We start from the raw sequence: 23,649 nt of genomic DNA on the forward strand, positions 1-23,649 counted from the left end.
ACTTTTGCAATTTCTGTCCAAGTTATTTTTTTGCCATTTTTGTCCAAATTGCTAATTCCGTTAAGTGAGGGGTATGATGGTCATGTTACATATATTTTTATTATTTATTCCATAAAGGTGATCCATATACCCCTCACTTAACGTAACAAAACAACCGAAGTTAGTGATTTGGATGAAAATGATAGCTTTTAGAAACCATGGGAGCATAAATTAGGGTGGAGGTAAGGGTGTTTATGGTTCGGTTTGAAACCATGAAACCGCCCAAACCGATTGTCGGTTTGGTGTCACGGTTAGTTTTCTTTGTTAACTTTCGGTTGGTTGGTTTGAAAATTTTCAAACCGTAGTAAACGGTTTGGTTTACGGTTTGAATCGAAAACCAACCGTATAAAACCGCACAGGACCGTATGATTTAATATATGTATTTTAAAATGTTTTATAATATATATGTGTATATAAATATATAACTAGACATATGTAAAACTTTGTTTTATATATGTGTATATAAATATACATTACTATTTATAAATATTGAAAGTGAATAGAAAAGATGGGATAAGCCCGAATTGAAAATGCAAAACTTTGATCTTTGTTTATTTTTTTTAAATGAAAACCTAATATTTAGTTGTTTGTTAAATTTTATAAATTATTAATAAAATATCATAAATTAGGGGTGAGCAGAAAACCGAATTAACCGAATCGAATCCGAATTAACCGGAAAACCCGCACAGAAAAAAAACCGAACTAAAGCATTACCGACGGTTAATTTTTTTTGTTTTTTTTAAAAACCGAAATTTCGGTTTCGATTCGGTTATCTATTTTTAAAAAACCGAAAAAACCGAACCGATTGATGATGATAAAAATTATCAAGATGTTGAGGAATGAACTAAACTTTTAAGATAAATAAATAAGATGATGAATGAAAGATCGAGACAAAACTTTTAATCTTTTTTAATTTTTAAACTCTATTTAGCAACTTTGTATTCGTATAGTTTCATGTAACACGTGCCTATTTTTGTTTTTTGAATTCAATCTATATGTGGACTGTGGTACTCTAACACGTTCTTATACAAGCTTAAAATATGCATTTTCATTTTTTAGTTTTTTTTTTTTTTTTGCAATGTCAACACATAATTGTAAAAATACCGAAAATAACCAAACCGAAACCGAAATTAACCGAAAAACCAGAAAATCGAAAACCGAACGGTTTGCATATTCAAATAACCGATTACTTCAGTTTCGGTTTGGGATTTGCCTAATAACCGAACCAAACCGAACCGTGCTCAGCCCTATCATAAATTATATTGGACATTTCTATAAAACCTAAACAAGTCTAAACCGCGAAACAAAAACCAGAAACAAACCCTTACTAACGGTTTGGTGTGGTTTGGTTTAAGAGTTCAACGGTTTGGTTCACGGTTTGACCTAAAAACCGAGAAAACCGGAACGTGAACACCCCTAGGTGACCCGCTGACCCACCAATCGTCGACCACCACCTTAGCCGCTTTCATTGAACCAGCCGCGTCACATTACCCGCCCAACCCTCTGCTTCCTCTCTCCCCTACACGCACTGACGCACAAACATGCTCCTCTCTCCGGGTGGTACCTGGTGGGGGAAAATGGGAAAGGTGGCAACGGTGTACCCGAGGGAAATAATTGCCACCTATGTAGCCCGGGAACAGGTACGGGACCGGGATACGGGGACGTTTCGGGTACGGGAAACGGCAAAAATCAAAAATCCAATATGCGGGTACAGCAAACAAAAAAATATAAAAAATTACAAATATATTTTAAAAAAAAGTCCAAAGTAGATTTATATTCATATAAAGTGCAATATCCAAAAAAAAAAATCAACCATAGGTAATTAATATCATTTATCAATAATCAAATCGTTTTCAAACTCCGGTTCATCTAGAGAAAGATCGGCAACCTCCAAAAACCTGGCATCTTCCATCGAATCAAACGCATCTCCACCCACATCCCACATCTTTACATCATCATTCGGGTTTCTTGACAAAAGGCGAAGATTATTGTGGACATAAACCAAGTCTTCAGCACGACTTGTTGTCAACTTGTTCCTCCTAAGTGAGTGAATGAATGCATAAGTACTCCAATTACGCTCAGCACAAGAAGAGAAACTAGGCTGTCCAAGTTATTTAAAAGCCATAGTTTGGAGGAAGGGAGTTTGAGCACCAAAGTTAACCCACCAATTCTTTGGTTCCATAATACCCATATGTGTAATGCATGTTAAATCCTCAAAAGGACCACTCTTCATTGAAAATTTTGCATACTCGTCAAGAACTTTGTTATACTCATCATTATTAGGAAATAACCTTCGAAAGCATTTCATCATTTCTTGTGAAATTTCTCCATCCCTATGCGGAGCAATTTTTGTTGAATCCTCAAGTAGCCATGCATCACTATAATATCTACAACATTCAAAAGTCAAAACATACGTATATAATAGAAATCAAACATATAGACACATAGTTTAAAATTATATACCTTGGATTTAAAGAGTGAGCTAAACAATGTAGAGGAGTGTTATTCTTCGCCCATCGAGCCTGTAAAATATCATGCACAACATCATAAAAGAGACTTAATTCAGATGTTTGGCGTTTTTCTTTCTTGTAGATTTCAATCTTGTAACATCCTAAAATTTATAATGTTGAATAAAGGAAGTTATGTTTAGTGATTTCGCGTAATTAATTAAGGTCGGGTAAGGAGCGGACCATGGACTTGGATTTATTGAGATGGGTTAAATGAGAATGGGATCTAAGGGATATAAATATCCCCTAAACCCAAAATATCTTCATTTCCATCTTATCCTTTCACACTTCCAAAACACGCACACACCACACACTACAACCGCCGGCCGGCCGGAAGAGAGAAAGGCGGCAGATCCGAGGGAGAGAGAGAGAGATTAGTTGTGATAACGAGTAAACAAGACCCAAACAAGCTCAAAAAGGTATGATTCTTGATCTTTGAAGTTTAAAGATCCGAGCCTTTAGTGTATAAACGACCGAAAATGGTCGGGAAGCGTAGTGGGTGATGTTGGACCGTAACAAGGGTGTTAAAATCGCTCGAAATGTTAGACAGAAACCGAAACAGCGGCTATCTGGGCAACTTCGCCCTCATCTGGGCAACTTCGCCTTCAAAGCGATGAACTTCGCCTGCAAGCCAAGTTCGCCTGATGAACTTCGCCTGAAGCTAAGTTCGCCTGATGGCAACTTCGCTGTAAAGCTAAGTTCGCCTAACTGGCAACTTCGCCTGAAGCTAAGTTCGCCTGATGGCAACTTCGCTGTAAAGCTAAGTTCGCCTGATAACTTCACCTAGAGCTAAGTTCGCCTGAGGTTTAACTTCGCCTAAAGCTAAGTTCGCCTGATGACAACTTCGCCTAAAGCTAAGTTCGCCTAAGGTTTAACTTCGCCTAAAGTTAAGTTCGATTAGAAAATAAATTAAAAATCTAATGAAAAATGTGTTAAGACAGTTAATGAAAATAAAATTTTTCCAAGCTGACCTGGCAGCTCGACCCCAGCCAGGGGCTCTGCCCCTTGGACCCTGCTAGGGGCTGCCGCCCCTAGACCCCGCTGCCAGGGGCGCTGCCCCCGGACCCCCGTTCGTTATGGGTAGTAGTTAAGACTGGAAAGATGATATGAGTAGTGATAGTTGTTTGATACGTGTACTTGTTATACAGTCAGCCGTGCACAACTGAAGAAAGGGATTACGATTAACGGTGAACGTAACCGTGTTCAGGTGAGTTTCTAGCCCCATTTATGTGTTACGTTTTCGAGGCTGTGTGCATACTCAATATGTTTGTTAATACACTTATCCTAAGAGATAAGTGTATGCCTTATGTGGATAATGTGAAATGTATGAATGATTGCTTGATGGTACGTGAACGATCTTCGGATATTGCACGTACTGTCAGGTTGTAACGCTATGTATAAGGTAAGTATGTTATGTATGTTTATGTGTATGAACATGATAGAGATAATAGAAGAAAGAAATGATAATGTATGGTTGTATGGTTACGAAAAGGGTACCGAGCCCTAATAATACTCGAGGTATGATGTATGGTTGTATGGTTACGAAAAGGGTGCCGAGCCCTACTAATACTCGAGGTATGATGTATGGTTGTATGGTAACGAAGAGGGAATCGAACCCTACTAATATTCGAGGAAAGAGGGTACCGAGCCCTAATAATACTCGAGGAAAGAGGGTACCGAGCCCTAATAATACTCGAGGAAAGAGGGTACCGAGCCCTAATAATACTCGAGGAAAGAGGGTACCGAGCCCTAATAATACTCGAGGAAAGAGGGTACCGAGCCCTAACAATACTCGAGGAATGTAGGGCGTAATGCTCTTTATAACGTAAGATATGAAAGTAAGTTAATACAAAAGAAAGTAAGAAAGTATGAAAGTAAGGAAGTATGAAAGTATGAAAGTATAAAAGTATGAATGAAAGGATATAATTTTATGGGTATGGTATGATTATGTGATTAACTAGAACTCACTCAGCGTAGCTGACTTTTAGTATGCACGCAGGTGAGTAGATTGAGGCAGCTTGCTTGAGGAGACACGTGGCACTGAACAAGAGTCTGGCATCTGAAGACTTATGATGTTTTAATTTTATTGCTTTAATGTTGAAAGACACAGGATGTTTTGAGACAAGTTATGAATTATGTAATGTTTTATGAAAGTTTTATATTCCGCGTAAATGTTTTAATTAACTCTGATATTTAGAACTGTGTTTATGAGTAAATCCAACACGAAAGTAGGGCTACCGGTAACGGGGCTTTACAAATCTTCACTTTCTCAATCATCGAATCCCACATCTCATACACCAAGTGTAAGCATGGTTTGTCGGTGTCACAAACTCTAATCATCTCATATATAGGTCCAGTAAAACTAAGAATATATGATACTTTTTCCCACCATTCATCATCCACAATCTTTTCTTTAACAAAATTTGCTTTCACATTGTCATCTTCTCTATAAGAAGACCATTCTTCACTTATGACCATAGCTTGAAGACCCCTTTTGATAAGTTTCAATCTCTTAAGCATGACAATGATGGAGGCAAAACGAGTATCGGCAACCGAAAGCAGTCGAATAGGAGAAAACTTGTTGAGAATTGAGAGTCTCATGTTATGGTTCATGATGAAATTTTTTATTGCAAGCGCATCTGTGTGAACTTCTTTTATCCATTTGCACTTTTCATATGGTGTTACATTTGTTTCCACATACCTTGGTGAGCAAATGTTCTTCAAAGCAAGATTAAGCGTATGAACAACACATGGTGTCCAATAGATGTGAGGAAACTGACTCTCTATAATCTCTCCAGCTGCCTTACAATTTGCTGCATTGTCAGTAATGATTTGCACAACATTTTGGTGACCAATTTCATTGATGACTTCTTTCATCAATTCAGCATAAAAAATCTATCTATTTTTTACTTCCTCAAAACAATTCACTGCCTTTAGAAACATAGGACCACTACCTGAGGTAGCCATGAAATTGATTAGAGGCTTTCTTGTAGGATCACTCCAACCATCACTAACAATAGTCACACCTTTTTCTTTCCATGAAAACCTAACGGGTTCCAATAGCCGGTGAACATTCTCTTTTTCTTTTTGTAGTAACGTTGTTCCGAGCTTATTATAACTAGAAGGTACATAACCAACAATTTTGTTTTCAGCAGCAAACCGAAAAGCCCTGACATAATGTGGATTTCTTGCAAGATTAAAAGGTAACCCTCCTGTATAAAACATCCTTGCTATTTCTTGATCGAGTTGGTCTTTAATTTCAACACCAAAAAGTTTCTCAATAGATGATGAACCACCTTTTCTTTTCTTAAAACCAACACCAGCTTCACATGGCAACCCGACTTCTTTCTCTTTTGACTGGGCTTTCTTCTCTTCATACGCTTCTTCTAATCGTTTCATCTCAAGTTTGTCAACCTCTGTTGATTTCTTGCAAATACTAATCCAACTACCTATATAAACAGAAAAATAAAATGTTAAACACAATAAGTGAATCTAGAAAACAATAATATTATAATAATATTATTATAATAATAAAACAGACAGCGATGGTTAGTGTATAAAGATTATAACTGTTAAAAAGAAACCAAGATGATATTAAATAGCATTTATCATTATCAATATTATTTTACTAAATATACATTAAAGTGTGATTTATAATATAAATAATTATCTATCCCGTTAAAACATTATAACCCCAAGTACTTCCTAGATAATATTTTTATGTATGAAACGATTTCGTGGGATCCACTAGATCTATTCTCCTGACACACAATTGAACATCTTGATAAATCATAAAATAGTTCAACTAGTTATCAAATAAACCACTTTTACCATCATAATGAAAATAATAATAATAATAAAATCAAAAAAACACAATAATAATGATAAAGCAGATTCGAAGTGATGAACATAAAACTATAAACGTATAAAACTCTATCAAGATTACCTTTTATACCAAGCAAATGCGCTCTAACCCTTGAATAAGATCCTTGTATTGGCTCACCGCAAAGGCTGCACTTGAATTTCCATGTTCCTCCTGCCGTACCTTGCTTTTCAATTTTAGTTACGTAATCCCACAATGGTGGTTCATCTACTGAAACAGTAGTAGATGATGTTCCTTGTGTTGTGTCTTGAGAAGCCATAAATTAATAATCGATTATGATGTTTGAAGAATGAAGATTGAAGAATAATATTATATTATTATAAACAAACTGTAAGTGAATGACTTGTAACGTGAAGACTGAAGAATAAAGATGATATAATTATAAATTTATAATATTCTTTGCGACAAGGAAGCCAAAGGGTTAGGCTGAGGGGTGTGGGGGGCTCTAACGGGGGCGCGAGTGGGGGCTCCAGCCAATAATATTGTGACGTGTGGCAGAGAGAGAAACTGGATAAGGGGGGTGTTGGAGCCCCTGGCCCTGGTGTGGAGGGGCTCCAGCAGGGGCTCCAGCGGATTTTTTTTTAATTTTTTTATAAATATATTCAAAAAACGTATTATTAAAAAAACTCATAAATTATTAAAAAAAATACACATTAAAAAAAAACACATTAATATCTAAAAATAAAATAAAAATTAAAGTACTAAAAAAACATTATTCTTATTCTTCGGCTTGGTCTTCTTCGATCAACCTCTTTCGGATACGTTCCTTTTGCTTTTCCATCAGCATTTGATCGACCGGATTTAGGTTACTGAAGTCTCTTGTAAGGAAGTCCAAATCTCTCATTCGACTTTTTTCCTTTTTGTCATTAGAGACCACCTCCATGGTTTTGTTGAATTTATTGAGGGATTCAACAAGATCGACGATGTTTACGGCTCCCCCCTCAGCCGGTTTTTTCCCCTTGGCGTCCCTTCCCAATGGCCGCCTCCTCGGCGGTGAAGACGTTTCCTCCCCCACAATGTTTAGGTCGAATCCAACGCGGCAATCCGACCCGGCGGAAGTGCTATACGCTCCAGACGAACTAGTTTTAGTCCGTTTCGGCCCTACTTCCGCATCATGGTCCGGCGCCACAAGCTAGTGAAGTCTCTTGTAAGGAAGTCCAAATCTCTCATTCGACTTTTTTCCTTTTTGTCATTAGAGACCACCTCCATGGTTTTGTTGAATTTATTGAGGGATTCAACAAGATCGACGATGTTTACGGCTCCCCCCTCAGCCGGTTTTTTCCCCTTGGCGTCCCTTCCCAATGGCCGCCTCCTCGGCGGTGAAGACGTTTCCTCCCCCGCAATGTTTAGGTCGAATCCAACGCGGCAATCCGACCCGGCGGAAGTGCTATACGCTCCAGACGAACTAGTTTTAGTCCGTTTCGGCCCTACTTCCGCATTATGGTCCGGCGCCACAAGCTCAACCCATTTGGAACACCTTTTCAACCTCTCCCACAACTTTAAATCGTCCCACGTCTTCACCGTCCCATACCTCCGCAAACACTCCTGCCTCCACTCTTCGACAGTGAAATTGTAAACCGCCAAATCATCACTGCCACTTGGTCTCATACGACCGGCGTTCCTGTTGAAAAAATTAGTAAACAAGCCGACAAATTTTCTGATTTCGGACCACCGACCCGAAATCATATCGGCGTTTCGCTCTGTACTCCCAACGAGCGTATAGAACGTCTCCCTAACCTTTGTCCAAAAAACCTTGTTTTTTTGGTAGTCGGCTGCAAAATGAATAATTAAATTAGATTTCCAGTTAACTTTTTTATTTAACTTTTTTATTAAAAATCATTTTTAAAAACGTTAAAACAATTACCGCAACGCCGATCCTCAGAAATGACTATCCAAGCCCGACACAAGGCTTCCTTCTCATCCGATGACCACAGAGTGGTTTTCCGTTTCGTCCTCGGAGTCGAAGCCGGTCCCGGCCTGTCCGTTGCAAGTTGTTTTTTCCGGTGGACGCGTCTTCTTGCTCCCGTAGCATCACCGTGTGATTCTTGTGTCTCTGGAACAACAAAGTTAGGAGACGGTTGTATGTTGGATGGTTGAAAGCCGGATGTTTCTTGCGGCCCCGAATAAAACATCGGTTGGTCTGGTGACGACCATAAATCGTCGTCAATATAATCTGAATCTAGGTTTGGGTACCAATTTCCAGAGATTTTTGGGTATTATATAGGAGTTTGGGATATTATATAAGGGTTTGTAAGGTGAAATTGTGTTTTGATATGGTTGAAATGGGAGTAATTTGGGGTATTATATAGAGGTTTTAAGGGTTTTTTTTTAAAAAAATCGGAGCTCCAACGGCTCTTTTGGGCGGGCCCACCGGCTTTTTCTCTCTCTTCTCCCGCGACCACACTCACGCCTGCCTGGATTTCCGCGCTCGAGCCCCGCTCGCGCCCCGGCTCGCGCCCCGGTGGTGTGGGGTTAGCGCCCCGAGGCGCGAGCGGAGGGGCTCTCGCGCCCAGGTTAGCGCCCCACACCCCTCAGCCTTATAACTTTTAAGTTTTCTGCCGTGAGTGCCAAACTTTAATATATATAATATTATCAATGGAAGTTGAACAGTTTAATAAAAAAAAAACCCTAGATCTAATAATGAAACGTTTCGGAAACTCTAAACATGCCGTCCCCAAATCCCGGAATCGTATTACCTCCCGTTCTCTTTTTACGGAAACGGCCAGGAAACGTTTTGGTGGCGTTTCACCGGCGTTTCCGTCCCCGGGACGGGGACTCCACTTCCACCGGCGTTTCCGTGCATCGGAGATTGCCACCCACCCCTACCATTGTTAAAAAAAATATTTTTGAATGGAAATGAAAAAAAGTGACCAATCCAGGTAGAAGAGAATGACCTTTAACAAAATTTGATTCGTTATAGTTTCACTTGAAACAAAAGATGAAATATGTGAAAAAAAAACTAGTTAAAAAGAAGTTAAATCGAAGTTTTATATAATTTACTATAAAACGATTACAATAAAGTGGCAGGCAAACGGGCAACAAGCTGCGCCGCAACCCCCTTTAAGATTTTGTTTAAGATTTAGATTTCGGAAACTCTAAACTAGTTAAAAAGAAGTTAAATAGGAGTCTTTTTTAAGATTTTGTTTGATGGAACCCGGATATACCTTGCAGACAAGGAATAATAACGGGTTTTGTTTGTCACCATCAAGGCACAATTTCAGCATTTCATTGTATTACTATTTGGTACGAAACCAAAGCCCTTTCTAGTTTCTTCTTCTCGACAACAATTACAATATACAATTACAAAACCATGGTGGGCGTCGCGACGGCGCTGCAAATGAAAACAACCACCTGCGCCGCCGCACCACCGCTTCCATTCCGGCGGTCTCTAAGTCCCTCCACCTCCAACGTGTCATTCCAACCATCATAAAAGGCTAATCGTTTCAGAGTTTCAGCTGTTGTGAAGAGAAGCCCTAAACGCCTCAAGTACTCTGTCCCTCGTCTTCCCAAGGTAACCTTAACCACTTCTTCTATTCCGATCAGTTGCTCAAATTAATTACAACACTGATTTAGTTGACACTTGTTAAGTATATAATATCAGTTTCATATTAAACTAGCCGGAGGATGTATTTATATAATAAATTGACCATATGAATTGCTAAATGCTAATGAGTGCGAGCTACTTGAGCTTGGAATTGGATCGATAAAAAGCTCGAAACGAGAAGAGCTTTTTTGAGCCCAAGCCGCAAAGAATGCTTAGGCTCGTTAAGATTTGAGAAAAATATATAAAAATAAGTAAAAATATATATAAATGAATTGATATATAATAAGGAGTTGAGCCCGAGCTTGAAAAAAATTCACAGGCTGAGCTCAAGCTTTAGAAAAATAGCTCAAAACTAGCTGAGCTCGAGCCTAGTGGAGCTCTGGCTTGGCTCGTTTACACCCCGAAGTTTGCTATTATTGAAGCACTAATTTTCTGTATATTTCGGTGATCAAAACTGTTTCACCATGAACAACAATGAGTATATTTGATGATTAATGGTTATTACTTATTATTTATTAACATGATGGGATTTGGGAATCAAGTTTTCAGAAAGTATGTATGTAAATAAGTAGGATGCATTATATTGAAACTCTATTCCTGATTGTGAAAGGAATTTGTAAACCGTTTATGCTTTACGTGAAAGTTAATTATGATATTGTTGAAATTTCAGCAGGATGGATTGCTCTATATTGAGGTTGATCCAGAAGGATCAGACACATGGAAACTGGATTCGGCTGTTGAACTTCTTAAAAGTGGAGCCGTTGGGGTCATTCCCACTGACACTGTGTAAGTTACAGGTGTACTCATCGATGAATTCACTTATACACTTAATTCACTAGTTGGTATACCACCCTTCCTAATGATTTCACATATGTACTCACTAGTGAATTAAGTGGTTCCTAAATATTTATTGGTTATTTGAGCCTACATGGAGTAAATATATGCTTAACACATTAGCGGCCGTGTATCTTTCATTTGTTTGCGTACATACTCATAGCTATCACAGAATCACATTTTTAGAAGCCGTGCACACATTCTGTTGCAATGGTCGTGTTTATCAGTTACTTGCAATATCTTATCCGAACCGAATGTGTATGAAATAAGCGTAGTTATTAAAGATTGGAATACATTCAGTTACCTTTAGGACAAGATTAAGTGAAACACACCACTTTTTCATGAACTTTTACGCTCTTGATAGGTATGCAATGGTCTGTGATATGACTAACCATGATGCCATTGAACGTCTTCGAAGGTAAATGCTTTTGTAACCCACCCGATTCCTCTTCTCTTCCACATTATTAAGGAATAAATAGTAACTGTAGCTTCTCTTTTTTATATTTTAATGCAGACTAAAAGAAGTAGAAGCTACAAAGGCAAACTTTTATTATTTCATTCTTTTTATTGTTTTCTGTTCGTTTGTTTCTTATGTGTAATGCCATCGTACCACTTTTGCAGCCATTTAGCATTTTGTGTCGTTCGCTACATGACATAGACACATATACAACTGGGTTTCCTCGTGGGAACAGTAATGGCCTTTCAGACTATTTTCGGGCTGTAAAGCATTGCGTGCCTGGACCTGTAAGTACAATTTGGTTATTTTTTAAAATATTTGCACATAAGTTTATCCTGCATGCTAGAGGTGACAGATGGGTGGGTTGGGCAGGTTATGTAACAAGTCAAAACAAGTCTTGGCTGGGTTGACCCATAAACAAAAGTTCTTGGTCCATTTATAAAAAGAATTATTTTGTTACTTCTGATTGCGAAAACAATATTTATTATCATAAATCTCTTTAATGTGCTTTGTTAATCTTAATGCAACAGTACACTTTTATCTTAACTGCAAGCAAAGCATTACCAAAACAATGTGTAAAATATGGGCCTAGCGTTCCTAAATACGCATCTAGAAAAAGTTTGGGTGTCCGTATACCAGATGATGTTGTATGTCAAGCTGTATTGGATAAGATGGGTGCACCTCTAATTTCCACAAGGTAAGATTTCTCTATCATAATTCCATTCGTTACATATTTAATATTTTTAGCAGTTTATATCTGGTTGATTCCTATGGCAGTTGTTAAAAGACTTGCATGTTTTATTCAGTGTCAGGTCACCCCAGGAAAATCAATGGATAATCGACCCAGTTATAATTGCTGATACATACGGACCAGAGGTAGTTTCTATTTAAAATATCACACTCATTTTAAAAATAAATTCGCCCTGTTTGCGGTGCACGCATATAATGTATATATGTGTGGGCCTTTGGGTGGGCAAAAGTGAAATTGCACTAATTTTGACGTTATCTTACTAATTTCGTGAAAATAGCGTTAAAAGTGGCAGAAGGTTAATCAAGCATCATCTGGTTGAGTGTTATGTGCCTTATGTCCAAGGCTTGATGCAAAACCACTATCGAGCCGGGGGTCTCACCGGAAGCAGCCTCTCTATTCCTATGGAGTAGAGGTAAGGCTGTCTACATTTTACCCTCCTCAAACCCTACCATAGCTTTGCTATTGGTGGGATACACTGAGTATGATGATGATGATGATTTTAAAAATAAAGTTGACTATTTGGTCCAATATTTATATTGCGGAATCCATTATTTCATGAGATACAGGTTGCAATTTCAACCCTTTTACATATAAACGGGTTCTCAAATCGGTTAAAGTTTAAAAGATTAAGCTAAAGGAGGAATAGGTGAAAAATGAATACTATCATTTCATATAAAAGAATAAAATTTTTACCATATATCTTGTTTATATGATCATCATTATAGTTTTCAACATTAAATATTAATATATTTAAGTAAGTGAACCATTTGGTGTTTGTAGATCAACCAAACCAGGACCAGTTTTGACTCATTAACTAATCCATCCATCTTGTCAACCTCAGGGGCTTAATTTTGTGATCGAGGCTGGTGTTAGAATGGCTAACCCATCTACTGTAGTGGACATGACTCATGTTCCCCCAACCATTATTCGTCAAGGGAAGGTACTCATATCAACACTAATTTTGACCGAACTTTGACTATAACAATGAAGCATTGATGCTGACCAGATAGAATGATTTCCATAAATTTTACTGCAAATCTGATTCATGTATGCTAATTGGTTTTAGGGTCCTAAACAACCGTGGATGTCTGATCCAAATGATGATGTTGAAGAAACAGATTAGTATCATCTGCTGCATAGCTAACAGTTAACTCCATGCTATAGTTGTAAAGTTTGAAACTTAGAATCAGTACCATCTCAGCTTTTGATAGGCCGCAAATTAATTTTGTTGTTGAATGTTGGTCACTTTTTGTATATTCGGTCCTTTAACTTAAAAGTGCAAACTTTGTTCTCATTGCTTAATCTCTGTCTGGAGTCTAGACCTTAACATTTTGCTTTGGTTTTATTGAGGATCGCCTCCAATTAAATGACGATGGCCTTTGGATGCCAGTGGTCCAGTGCTGCTTAAGGACAAGTTCAACCAATTTTTTTTTACGTGAACTTTGGGCTGAACCACTAACTATGGTTTCGAACAACGATAAACCAAACTGGCCAGGTTGGTTTGCTCGGTCAGACTGCCACAAATAAAATGGTTCAATTTTATGTTTTAAACCTGTTTATAAATTTTTTAAAAATAATTTGTGTGTTGAAAATTTAAAGATAATGATAAAAGATTGCTCATAAATGTTTATACTCACGCAAACTAAATATTCCCAAAATAAAAGAAATATATAATTTTCAAGTAAATACAAACAATTAGTAACTAATCATAAATGAAAATAAATTATAGTTAAAGCAAATACTTGGTTCAGTTTCTAGCCTTACACTGTCGGTTCTAGCCATCTAGGTTTCCACTCTGAACTAAACTGAAATGAATTGCTAAACTTAACTCTTAACTATAAATTGAACCTTAAAAGTCTCAAACCAGCCAAACTAATCAATTTAGATTGCTTGATCGGTTTTAACGGTCTATAAACTCTTATCACGTATTTAACCGCAACTGATTTTCAAAAAACCTTCCTTGCAATACCTCTTTAAACAAACACGAAAACTTGTTGAATTCAAGGGTTCCAATTGAAAACGGCTGTGATCTTCATACACCACTCCCGTGGTACATGTGCATGTCATGCATGACTGACAAACGTACGAAAGATATACACAAAACATCTTTTTATGATAAAAACCCCTAAAAAAATTAAAATAATAATAAAAAAAATCATAACTCAAAATGTAAATAAAAATAAAAAAAGTACAAAAACTAAAATAATTACTTTGTTGTCCTCGTTCAAAAAATAAAAAAAACCGACCACCCGAAACTCGTTCGGACCCGGATCTGTTCTGGCCGGAACCAAAACAACCTTTTTTCCAACTGACTCATTTTGATCCAAACCCATTCCAACCTATAACCCGTTTCAACCCAACCCAACTCATTTGCCACCCTTTGAAATGAAGATCCCATGCCTTTAAATTTTAAAATCCCCATCAAAATAAGCTCCAATTTCAACTTTTGATGCCCATTTTCCCGCGAGACCACTCACCAAATCCCAAAAATCACCCGCTCTCAATTCAAACCCACCCGGCCTGCAAATCCCCAATATAACCACCACCCATTCACATCCCACCACACCAAACCCTAATCCACCACAACCAACCATGCCTTCAGTCCCAGAAGAACCCCTTCTCGCCCCAAACCCAGACCGCTTCTGCATGTTCCCAATCCAATACCCCCAAATCTGGGAAATGTACAAAAAGGCCGAAGCCTCATTCTGGACCGCCGAAGAAGTCGACCTCTCACAAGACCACCGTCAATGGGAAACCCTAACACCCGACGAACGCCACTTCATCTCTCACGTTCTCGCCTTCTTCGCCGCCTCGGACGGCATCGTTCTCGAGAACCTCGCCGGACGGTTCATGAAGGAGGTCCAGATCGCCGAGGCGCGTGCGTTCTACGGGTTTCAGATCGCCATTGAGAATATTCACTCCGAGATGTATAGTTTGCTTTTGGAGTCGTATATTAAGGATTCCAGTGAGAAGAGTAGGCTGTTTCGGGCGATTGAGACGATTCCGTGCATTCAGAAGAAGGCCAAGTGGGCGCTAAGGTGGATCGATGGATCCGAAACGTTTGCGGAGCGGATTATTGCTTTTGCTTGCGTTGAAGGTATTGTTATTATAATTTGTTGTATAAAAGTTTATGGTGAATGAGTACATATACTGAAATGAGCATTTTGGTACTTGTACCGGTACTAAGTTTTTAAGAAATTTGGTATTGTATCAGTATGTATTGATTTTTTGCCTGCATATTGTACCGTATGCATATATCATTGATATATTGGTTATCGGTCTCTTGGCGATATTTAAGTCAGGATATTGGTTTAGAACATCTGTACCGATAATATCAATAATATTTACTGATATTTGACCGCATTTTGGACTAATATTTGACCGATATATCACCGATATTCCTGATATTAGTGTTTTAAGTCTTAATTATCAACTTTTAGTGTTCAATGTTATTATTTTAAGTCTTAATCAATTCTTACTTGCTAAGATTATCAGTGTTTTGCAATTTGCAAAAGGTTAATTTGTTAATGGTATGAGAATATATTGAATTATTAGTGTTAAATTGCTATATATATGAATTTTACATGATATTAAAATTACCGATATCTCTTTGCGATAACCGATATTTGATATTTTTCTGCAGTAACTGCTTAGATCGTACCTAAACTAGCATTTTTGGTATGGGTACCAAATTGTTGGAAAATTTGGAACTTACAAAAAAGATTTGGATGACTTGCACTCAAATTTAGTTGGTTTGATCAGATTTAGCAATGTGCTCTGTTGTTATATGATTAGACAAAAATGTTGATAGACATGGATAAAAGGTCAGGTCTGACTTGTTTACAATAGAGAATTGGGGAATTTTAGGTTTTGTTACATTTTGTTGAACCTTGTGGATAAAATTGACAATTTGGGGTCAATGGTTCTTGTGAAGCAAAATTAGATTATTTGGGTCATTGAGGGTACTTTGGTAATTATGAAAGAAATGATCATTAACCATGTTTTGGTTACTTGTTAGGCAGTAATCACAGTTTGTTTAAATGTTGGTTAGGTCTATAGCAATTGGAATTTTTTCTAATTAAATTCAGAATATTATCTGCAATCGGCCATGCTTTTAATAGTTGAATAATATTTGATCGTGTTCATTGGTTATTCAATTCTTTGGTGTTCTATTTGCACCAGGTATCTTTTTCTCTGGCAGCTTCTGTGCTATATTCTGGCTCAAAAAACGTGGTCTGATGCCAGGACTCACTTTCTCAAACGAACTAATCTCACGGGATGAAGGCTTACACTGTGATTTTGCATGCTTGATCTACAGTTTGTTGAAGATGAAGTTAAGTGAAGAGCAAGTGAAAGGAATAGTGTCTGATGCAGTGGAGATTGAGCGGGAATTTGTTTGTGACGCGTTGCCTTGTGGATTGGTGGGGATGAATGTGAATCTAATGAGTACGTATATCGAGTTTGTGGCGGATAGGCTGTTGAATGCGTTGGGGTATGGGAAACTGTATAATGTGCAGAACCCGTTTGATTGGATGGAGCTGATTTCGTTGCAGGGGAAGACTAATTTTTTCGAGAAGAGGGTTGGGGAGTACCAGAAGGCGTCGGTGATGTCGAATCTTGGTGGGAAGTCGGATGATCATGTGTTCAAGATGGATGATGATTTCTAAATTGGGTTTTGTTCAGTGTTATCACTTATCATACACCTAAAGCAATTTATATCTTGCTTTGTAGTTTGTAGTAATGATATCTTGTTACACTTTGGAGTTTTTATTTTTATATATGCAACCATTTGATTTATACAATTTGATCAAGTATAAGTATGTATTATTCTACCAAGACTATATGCTATAAATTTACATATGGCTTTATAAAAGGTAAACTAAGCAGAACATAGGCTAAAGCTAAATTAAAATTCTTTCAATAAGTGGTATAAGCTAGAGCTTGATCATGTGTATAAGCATTATTAACTAGTGACTGTTTATACTTTATACCATGCAATATAATTTATACTTACAATAATATTTTTTTGAACGATCAACAAAAAAAACTTCATTAACACTTTAAGTAAGGTGTTAGAAGCAAGCAAAAAAACATTGGTCAAAAAAGTAAAACACCAAAACAAAAATTGACAAGGTAGCTAGCACACTACCCCCATTACACCTGAAGGGAGATCCTCTTTCCAGCCTCTATTTTTTATCCAAAAAAAACCCATTACTTTTATCTCCTCCACCAAGTTCGAAAGATGAATCAGGGTTCTGGAATGGACTAGCCTATTCCTCCACTTCCAAAGACACCAAGTGGCTACCAAACAAATAGCTTGTAATATTTTTGCTCAATCCTTCAGAAGTGAATAGTATTTGTGTAGGTCCATCACATCCCCATAACTAAACAAATATATGGATGGTAGGTAGCTTACACAATAGCGCAATCACACTTCACATGGCATGAGCAATACCACAAGAAACGAGCACGCGTTCCACTGATTCCTCCATCTCCCCACAAATCGGACATAAAGTCGTTCTCACCGGAGTGTTACGTTTTGCCAAAGCATCAAAGGTTGGAAGGCAGTTGAGTACCGCCCTCCAAGCCACAAAGCCAACCTTCTTCGAGACCAATAAAAAATATATAGTATGTATTATGTTGAATGCATAATAATTATTTTTCAATTTATATGTCTTGAGTTCACTTTTAAGTTTTAAGCATAAGTTAAACGAATTTTTTTTCAAAAAGATGTATTTTAGAAAAAAAATTAGGTTAATGGGTTGGCATAAAAAAGGAAATAGGTTAATCCGCTATCCCTAATAGCGGTTTAGGAGGAAGCGAAATATGTAATCCGTCATTGCAAAAAGCGGCTTACCTGACAAGCTCTAATCCGCCATTCCCAATAGCGGTTTAGAAGGAAACCCATTTTCACACCGTTAACTGGCGTTAGTTTTAACAAACCAAGTTAACCCAGTTAGTTTTTTTAACAAACCAAACTAACCCCTTATCCTAGTGTTTTTAACTTACATTGAATTTTGAATAGTTTTATAAAAGTAGATGTTTTATAAATTGAAATGTAAAGTACATGTTTTATAAAAGCAATAATAATATTTAAAATATGAAAGTACATGTTTTTAAGTTACATTGAACTTTGGATTCCCCTTTTACTTTGGATTTATACACGCTTCCAAACCAATACTGCAAAGTTATTATTTTGGCATTGATGTGTACACTACTCAACCGTGCCCGAACAATAACTTTGCAGTGTTGGTTTGGAAGCGTGTATAAATCCAAAGTAAAAAGGGAATTCAAAGTTCAATGTAACTTAAAAACATGTACTTTCATATTTTTAATATTATTACTGCTTTTATAAAACATGTACTTTACATTTCAATTTGTAAAACATCTACTTTTATAAAACTATTCAAAATTCAATGTAAGTTAAAAACACTATGATAAAGGGTTAGTTTGGTTTGTTAAAAAAACTAATTGGGTTAACTTGGTTTGTTAAAACTAACGTCGGTTAACGGGGTGAAATGGGTTTCCTCCTAAACCGTTATTGGGAATGGTGGATTAGAGCTTGTCAGGTAAGTTGTTTTTTGTAATGACGGATTAAATATTTCACTTCCTCCTAAACTGTTATTAGAGATAGCAGATTAATCTATTTCTTTTTTTTTTTCTTTTTAACCAACCCATTAACCTAATTTTTTTTCTAAAATACACTTTTTGAAAAAAAATTGTAAGTTAAACACAACTAAACAACTTTGTTCTGTCTTATCTATACACCTATTAACACCGTGTAAATATTCTCTTTGATAAGTTATATAACCATAAAACTCCTTTTATAACTTAAAGTATAGCAAGAAGCAACAGTAAATGAAAATGCAAACAAATAGTAGAATTATTTGAAAGCCGAATAACATCAAGTCGAGATGGCCGAGTTGGTCTAAGGCGCCAGATTAAGGTTCTGGTCCGAAAGGGCGTGAGGGTTCAAATCCCACTTTCAACAACGTTTTTTTATTCCTTTTTTCCAAAGCTTCAAATTAGGACAACCTCAAGTTCAATCGGTTAGAAATATTTTATATGAACTTTGAACACCTCACGTGCAAAAGTGAAGTCTATGTGTTGGTTACTATCGTTAAGCTATCTATTTTGATGAGAGTGCATATCTTAACCCACGTACCAATATAATCACACTTTTTGGTTAAATGATTTATGTGTCACTTATTTGTCATATTTGATTTCTTTATCATCTCAAAACCTCAAGTAAACATATGTTGAAGATTATAGCACAATTTAACCTAACAACAACGAGAACAACATCAAAGAATGAACTGCTAGGAACCAAAATAAGCACGATATTCGGGCTTCATTACTATGAATCAACATCATCAAACATTCAAAAGATTGGACCATTTTTTTTCAAATATGTTTCCTAATTAATTTAGAACTTGTACAATAGAAGAAATTATTCTACACAAACAGCACTATTAATTTGAAACACTAATTATATGTAGGAGGATTCCAAGAATCACACATGGTGAGGAGCGAACGCTGCGTACCTAAGTGTAGGCAATGGTGGAGATTGGGCTCAAGTGATCGACACCAGAATTTTAAATCTTTTAGAGAGCATATAGCACCGAATTTTTTGTTGGACTCATAGTTTTGAAAATGACCACATAACAAATATTTGAGAATAAAATTAAAAGCTAGTTTTCATGATAGAGTGACTAAAAGCATGCCCCGTTAATCAATAGACTGTTTTAACTGTCCAACAATGATGGAATGAAGGATCTCTTGAAACTAAAAGTGAGAGAGATATAATGATCTTATAATTAGCATTCTTAAACTAAAATTAGCTATACTAACATATATAGCATTCTCATGGTAGTATTTATTAATAAAACCTCACCCGACCCTAAAATTCTAACATCGACTTGATTCAACTAAGAGTCATACGGATCACAATACATATTAGAACAACGATTCCTATAAAAACTTCAAATTCATCTAAAATAACTTAGAACCGAGTTTTTGATCTTTCTGCATTTGACCAATCCCAAGTACAATAGTTATTTCGTTATTTTCACATCCCCATGTCATATGTATTATGACATGGGACGAAAAAAGCAGAGAGATTTTTTATATGCGTCCAAAGCGCTCAATAATACCAGACCCAAACAAAACACACCCGTCCTAGCAAAACGTGAGGCTATCTTTACCCGCTGGCGGTATCTTAAAATGCCAAAGCCTACTCTCCGACGTCACCAAATAATTCTTACACAAAAACTCTAACGCGTACTCCTTCTCCACCTTCCTATTAACATCATGCACAAACACATGCGTATCTCCCGCCCTTTCTCTATTTCGCGCCATCACAGCCGCAGAAAATATTGCGGCCATCCTCCCGGGTGCCTCCCCATAATACCCTTTTGGACCGTCAATTATTATCGCGTCCCATTCCCTCTTGTACACCTCCTCTGGCAAGTTGTGTAACGCCAACTTGCACTGCGTGTTCCCTTTCAGGAACACGCGTGGAGGGAGGCATTTGGGGGATGTTTTGTACGACGTTAAAAGATAATCAGAGTCTGAGAGCTGCGTCCAGTACTCGATATGGTGCACGCGCAATGACGGCGCGTCGTTAAGGGTTCTATGCACGGAGTTAAGATCATCTTCGAGGAATAAGGTGGTGCCACGTGGGTTGAGTGAGGCCCACATGACGGATTCGTGGCCGATCCCGAAAATAAGGAGGTTGCATGGGGCTAGGGTTTGGATGACGTCAGCGGCAACTTTGATCTCTGGAAGGGTTTGTTGGGCGGTGGTTTTGGTGGTGGCGTAGTGGAGGATGGCGGAGATGTGGGTGGTGGAGTGTTTGAGGGGTTCGGTGTGGGATTGGGTTTGAGGATTGACGAATGTGCAGAGGATGGAAGTGGGGTTGGCGCCGCCGGTGCGGTGGAGAGTGGTGATGGTGAGGCCGGCGGTGATTATGACGGCGATGAGGATGGTGAAGAATAGTGGCTTTTCTGCGACGATGATGAGGTTTCTCATAATTGGATAGAGGATTGTGATTGGTGGTGAGGTTAGGGTTTGGTGGAGTGAATAGTATGCTAATGATATGTGTTCGAAATTATTTTCTGATGGTAATTAACATTCATATAATCATATTAGAAATATATATTGTAGAAAAGAATTATATAACTATTGAATGAAATAATTATTATTACATCTGAAGTAAGCAGTAACTTTTGAATTGATAATTATGTAATTTTTTTTTCAAATCGAGTCATTATATTTTCAAATCGAGTCTCGTCTATTTTTTTGTGCCTCAAGAAACAAATGGAGGATAAGATGTTAGGGTCGGAATTTGCAACATATGTAGTTAAATTTATAAAATTTTAAAAAAATATTAATTATATTAAAATTTAATAATAAAAATAAAATCCACGTCGCCACTCAACGTCAACAAAAAAAAATAAAAATATTTCCTATGTGAAACAAAAAAGAAAAAGGCTAAAAAAACATGTTACAACTTTTAATTAATAAAATTCAAGTGTTAATGTTTTGTAGCTTTCTTTAAACCGAGGGGTGTATATGTATGGTTCGTGTCACACCCCAACCAATGAGGGCGGAAACGTCGAGACGCGACATGATTGCTTATTGCACAACGACACTATAAAGTTATAATATTTAAACAACTCATTTAAATCCATATCATCATAAATAACACAACAATTGTTCATACAAAATGTCAAATAGATAGATAAACAAATAACTTGTTCTTTCATTTTCTAATATCCTAAAGCCAAGATGATAAGTTTCTTCAAGTAATCCAATCAAGCTAACATCAAACCTGTAATATTGCATAAAATAGAGTTTGTCAACACAAAGGTTGGTGAGTAATTTTCATAGTTTTGGACAATAAGTATATAGTATGAAATCCACAACTAGTATATGAAAACAATAAATAATAGCAACAATTTAGATAATAAAACCGTCAATAAGAATACATTGACGACAATAATGAAATCGTCAATAAGAATACATTGACGACACCTTTCTATATGGGGATACCATATATACTCGGAATTAACGTATGATCATACTTTGATGAGGCTACCCGCCTTAGCATTCAAGAGGCTACCCGCCTTAGCATTCAAGAATTTGCACATAATCATGTAAAGCATATAACACCAAATCGAGCATTTATTTAAGTAAACAGATACAATAAGTGTTGTGGTTTAAGACTCAAGTATAAATTATTTGAATTTGAATAAGTATGCAATGCCACCCCAAAACGAAAGATGGAAAACGGGGGATGAAAAAATACTCACATTAACAAGTAACTTGAAAGATAGTGTCGTGAATAATCGGAGAGATCGGTTTAACGAGCAAGACCTGTATTAAACGGGTCTTGTGTTAGTAGGTAGTCTTGGAAGGGCTTAAAATAAAATACATGACAAATAAAGTAAATAAATAAAGTTTAGGATTTAAAATGTAAATATTCGAGAAATTAAAGAAACAAGTTTTGTAAAATAAGTTTACTCGAAACCGGGGTCTCGGTATTCTATTCATTAGTTTTTTTCTTTTTCTTTACTCAACCTATGTTAAGTAATAATGTGGGTTAAAATGCGATATTGCAAAACATTTGGTTATAAGAATACCAAAACGAGGTTTAAACGAGTGTTCGGGTTTGTCGGTTCGAGACTCGATAATTGACCAAGCTCACAGTTAACTTCCCAAAATATTAAATGTTATGAGATAACTCAATAAAATCAAAATAGACTTAACCAAGTATGTAGTTCTATTGTGAAGAACCTTAACGTTCGTTAAGCGAGTATACGACTTTATTGGTCCGAACTTGTTATAAGATCAAGTTGGTTACCGACATGCCAAGTATGTTTAGAAATTAACTAAAATTGATTTAAAATATAATCTTGAAGAAAAATATGAGTTTTGGTGGCTAAAAACACACTTGTGTGTCTTAAGCGAGTGAACTCGGTTTAGTTCGGTTTTTGGTTCGGTCCTTGACTCGGAATAAGACCGAGGATGGTTACCACATACCCAATTACCATGGAACTTGTAAAATAACTTATAAATAATAATACTCAAGTTTTACATTAAAAAAGTTAACAATAAAGCTTTTAAATGAAAGTTCGGTTTTTGGTTCGGTTCTCAACTCGAGATGAAACCGAGGCTAGTCACCACATACCCAATACCATGGAATTTGACAAATATGAACGATAAGCTAAAATATGCAGAAGTTAAGCAAGTATAACAAGTTATATGGTTAGATTTGTTAAATATATAAACAAGGACTACAAAATCCTCCATGTAACCTTGTCTTACTAGCCCGACATTTCAACCGGCCGAGATCGGAGAAATGAAAGACCGAAGGTAAACAAGGAGCGTATATTATATATATATGTTGTAACATCAAGCTTTAAGTATCGAGAAGTTAGTTAAAATGAAAGATTAGCTTAGTTTGACCTTGAGAGTCAAACTATGAAGAAGAACCTTAGAATTCAAGAATTTGAGAGAGAAATGAGGAAATGAGCAAGCACAAATGAAGAAGACGTGTGTGTATATTTAGGGTAAGTTGAATGGGTCTTTCAGAAAGGGTGTTTCATGAAAATGGGTTGGTTATAGACCCAA

At 36.9% G+C, this 23,649-nt stretch overlaps 3 protein-coding genes, 1 non-coding gene and 1 pseudogene across 4 annotated transcripts; 3 read left to right on the forward strand and 2 right to left on the reverse strand.

The window, feature by feature from the left end:
• Positions 1-1,867: 1,867 nt before the first annotated feature.
• LOC143583425 (uncharacterized) lies at positions 1,868-5,423 on the reverse strand. Its single transcript, XM_077065734.1, has 4 exons — positions 4,785-5,423; positions 2,503-2,561; positions 2,205-2,426; positions 1,868-2,078 (listed from the first exon to the last, which is right to left on the reverse strand). The coding sequence occupies exons 1-4, from the start codon at positions 5,421-5,423 to the stop codon at positions 1,868-1,870; spliced, it is 1,131 nt and encodes a 376-aa protein (XP_076921849.1).
• Positions 5,424-9,094: 3,671 nt separating this feature from the next.
• Positions 9,095-13,491, forward strand: LOC143583426 (uncharacterized). Its single transcript, XM_077065735.1, has 10 exons — positions 9,095-9,226; positions 9,863-9,940; positions 10,647-10,759; positions 11,172-11,225; positions 11,322-11,346; positions 11,429-11,551; positions 11,795-11,961; positions 12,071-12,140; positions 12,857-12,955; positions 13,082-13,491. The coding sequence occupies exons 1-10, from the start codon at positions 9,095-9,097 to the stop codon at positions 13,136-13,138; spliced, it is 918 nt and encodes a 305-aa protein (XP_076921850.1). The 3' UTR covers positions 13,139-13,491.
• A 1,107-nt stretch (positions 13,492-14,598) lies between these two features.
• Positions 14,599-16,786, forward strand: LOC143583438 (ribonucleoside-diphosphate reductase small chain-like). Its single transcript, XM_077065742.1, has 2 exons — positions 14,599-15,112; positions 16,198-16,786. The coding sequence occupies exons 1-2, from the start codon at positions 14,608-14,610 to the stop codon at positions 16,680-16,682; spliced, it is 990 nt and encodes a 329-aa protein (XP_076921857.1). The 5' UTR covers positions 14,599-14,607; the 3' UTR covers positions 16,683-16,786.
• A 2,137-nt stretch (positions 16,787-18,923) lies between these two features.
• TRNAL-AAG (transfer RNA leucine (anticodon AAG)) lies at positions 18,924-19,006 on the forward strand. The gene has a single exon. It is a non-coding gene; the product is annotated as a tRNA-Leu (tRNA).
• Positions 19,007-20,193: 1,187 nt separating this feature from the next.
• On the reverse strand, positions 20,194-21,045 carry LOC143583439 (arabinogalactan O-methyltransferase 1 pseudogene; annotated as a pseudogene).
• Between the last annotated feature and the right edge of the window lie 2,604 nt (positions 21,046-23,649).

The sequence above is a fragment of the Bidens hawaiensis genome, unplaced genomic scaffold (genome assembly GCF_021521415.1).
Source record: "Bidens hawaiensis isolate Kalapana, Puna unplaced genomic scaffold, B.hawaiensis_p1.1 tig00032397_1, whole genome shotgun sequence".
Taxonomy (NCBI): Eukaryota; Viridiplantae; Streptophyta; class Magnoliopsida; order Asterales; family Asteraceae; genus Bidens; species Bidens hawaiensis.

Coding starts and splice junctions, on each gene's coding strand:
- LOC143583426 (XM_077065735.1), top strand. CDS start 9,095: ATGCCGTCCCCAAATCCCGGAATCGTATTACCTCCCGTTCTCTTTTTA. Junction 9,227..9,862: donor CCACTTCCACCGGCGTTTCC/GTGCATCGGAGA, acceptor CCATCATAAAAG/GCTAATCGTTTCAGAGTTTC. Junction 11,226..11,321: donor GCCATTGAACGTCTTCGAAG/GTAAATGCTTTT, acceptor ATTTTAATGCAG/ACTAAAAGAAGTAGAAGCTA.
- LOC143583425 (XM_077065734.1), bottom strand. CDS start 5,423: ATGAAAGAAGTCATCAATGAAATTGGTCACCAAAATGTTGTGCAAATC. Junction 2,562..4,784: donor TTTGTAAAGCCCCGTTACCG/GTAGCCCTACTT, acceptor GATATTTTACAG/GCTCGATGGGCGAAGAATAA. Junction 2,427..2,502: donor GCTCACTCTTTAAATCCAAG/GTATATAATTTT, acceptor TGAATGTTGTAG/ATATTATAGTGATGCATGGC.
- LOC143583438 (XM_077065742.1), top strand. CDS start 14,608: ATGCCTTCAGTCCCAGAAGAACCCCTTCTCGCCCCAAACCCAGACCGC. Junction 15,113..16,197: donor TGCTTTTGCTTGCGTTGAAG/GTATTGTTATTA, acceptor TATTTGCACCAG/GTATCTTTTTCTCTGGCAGC.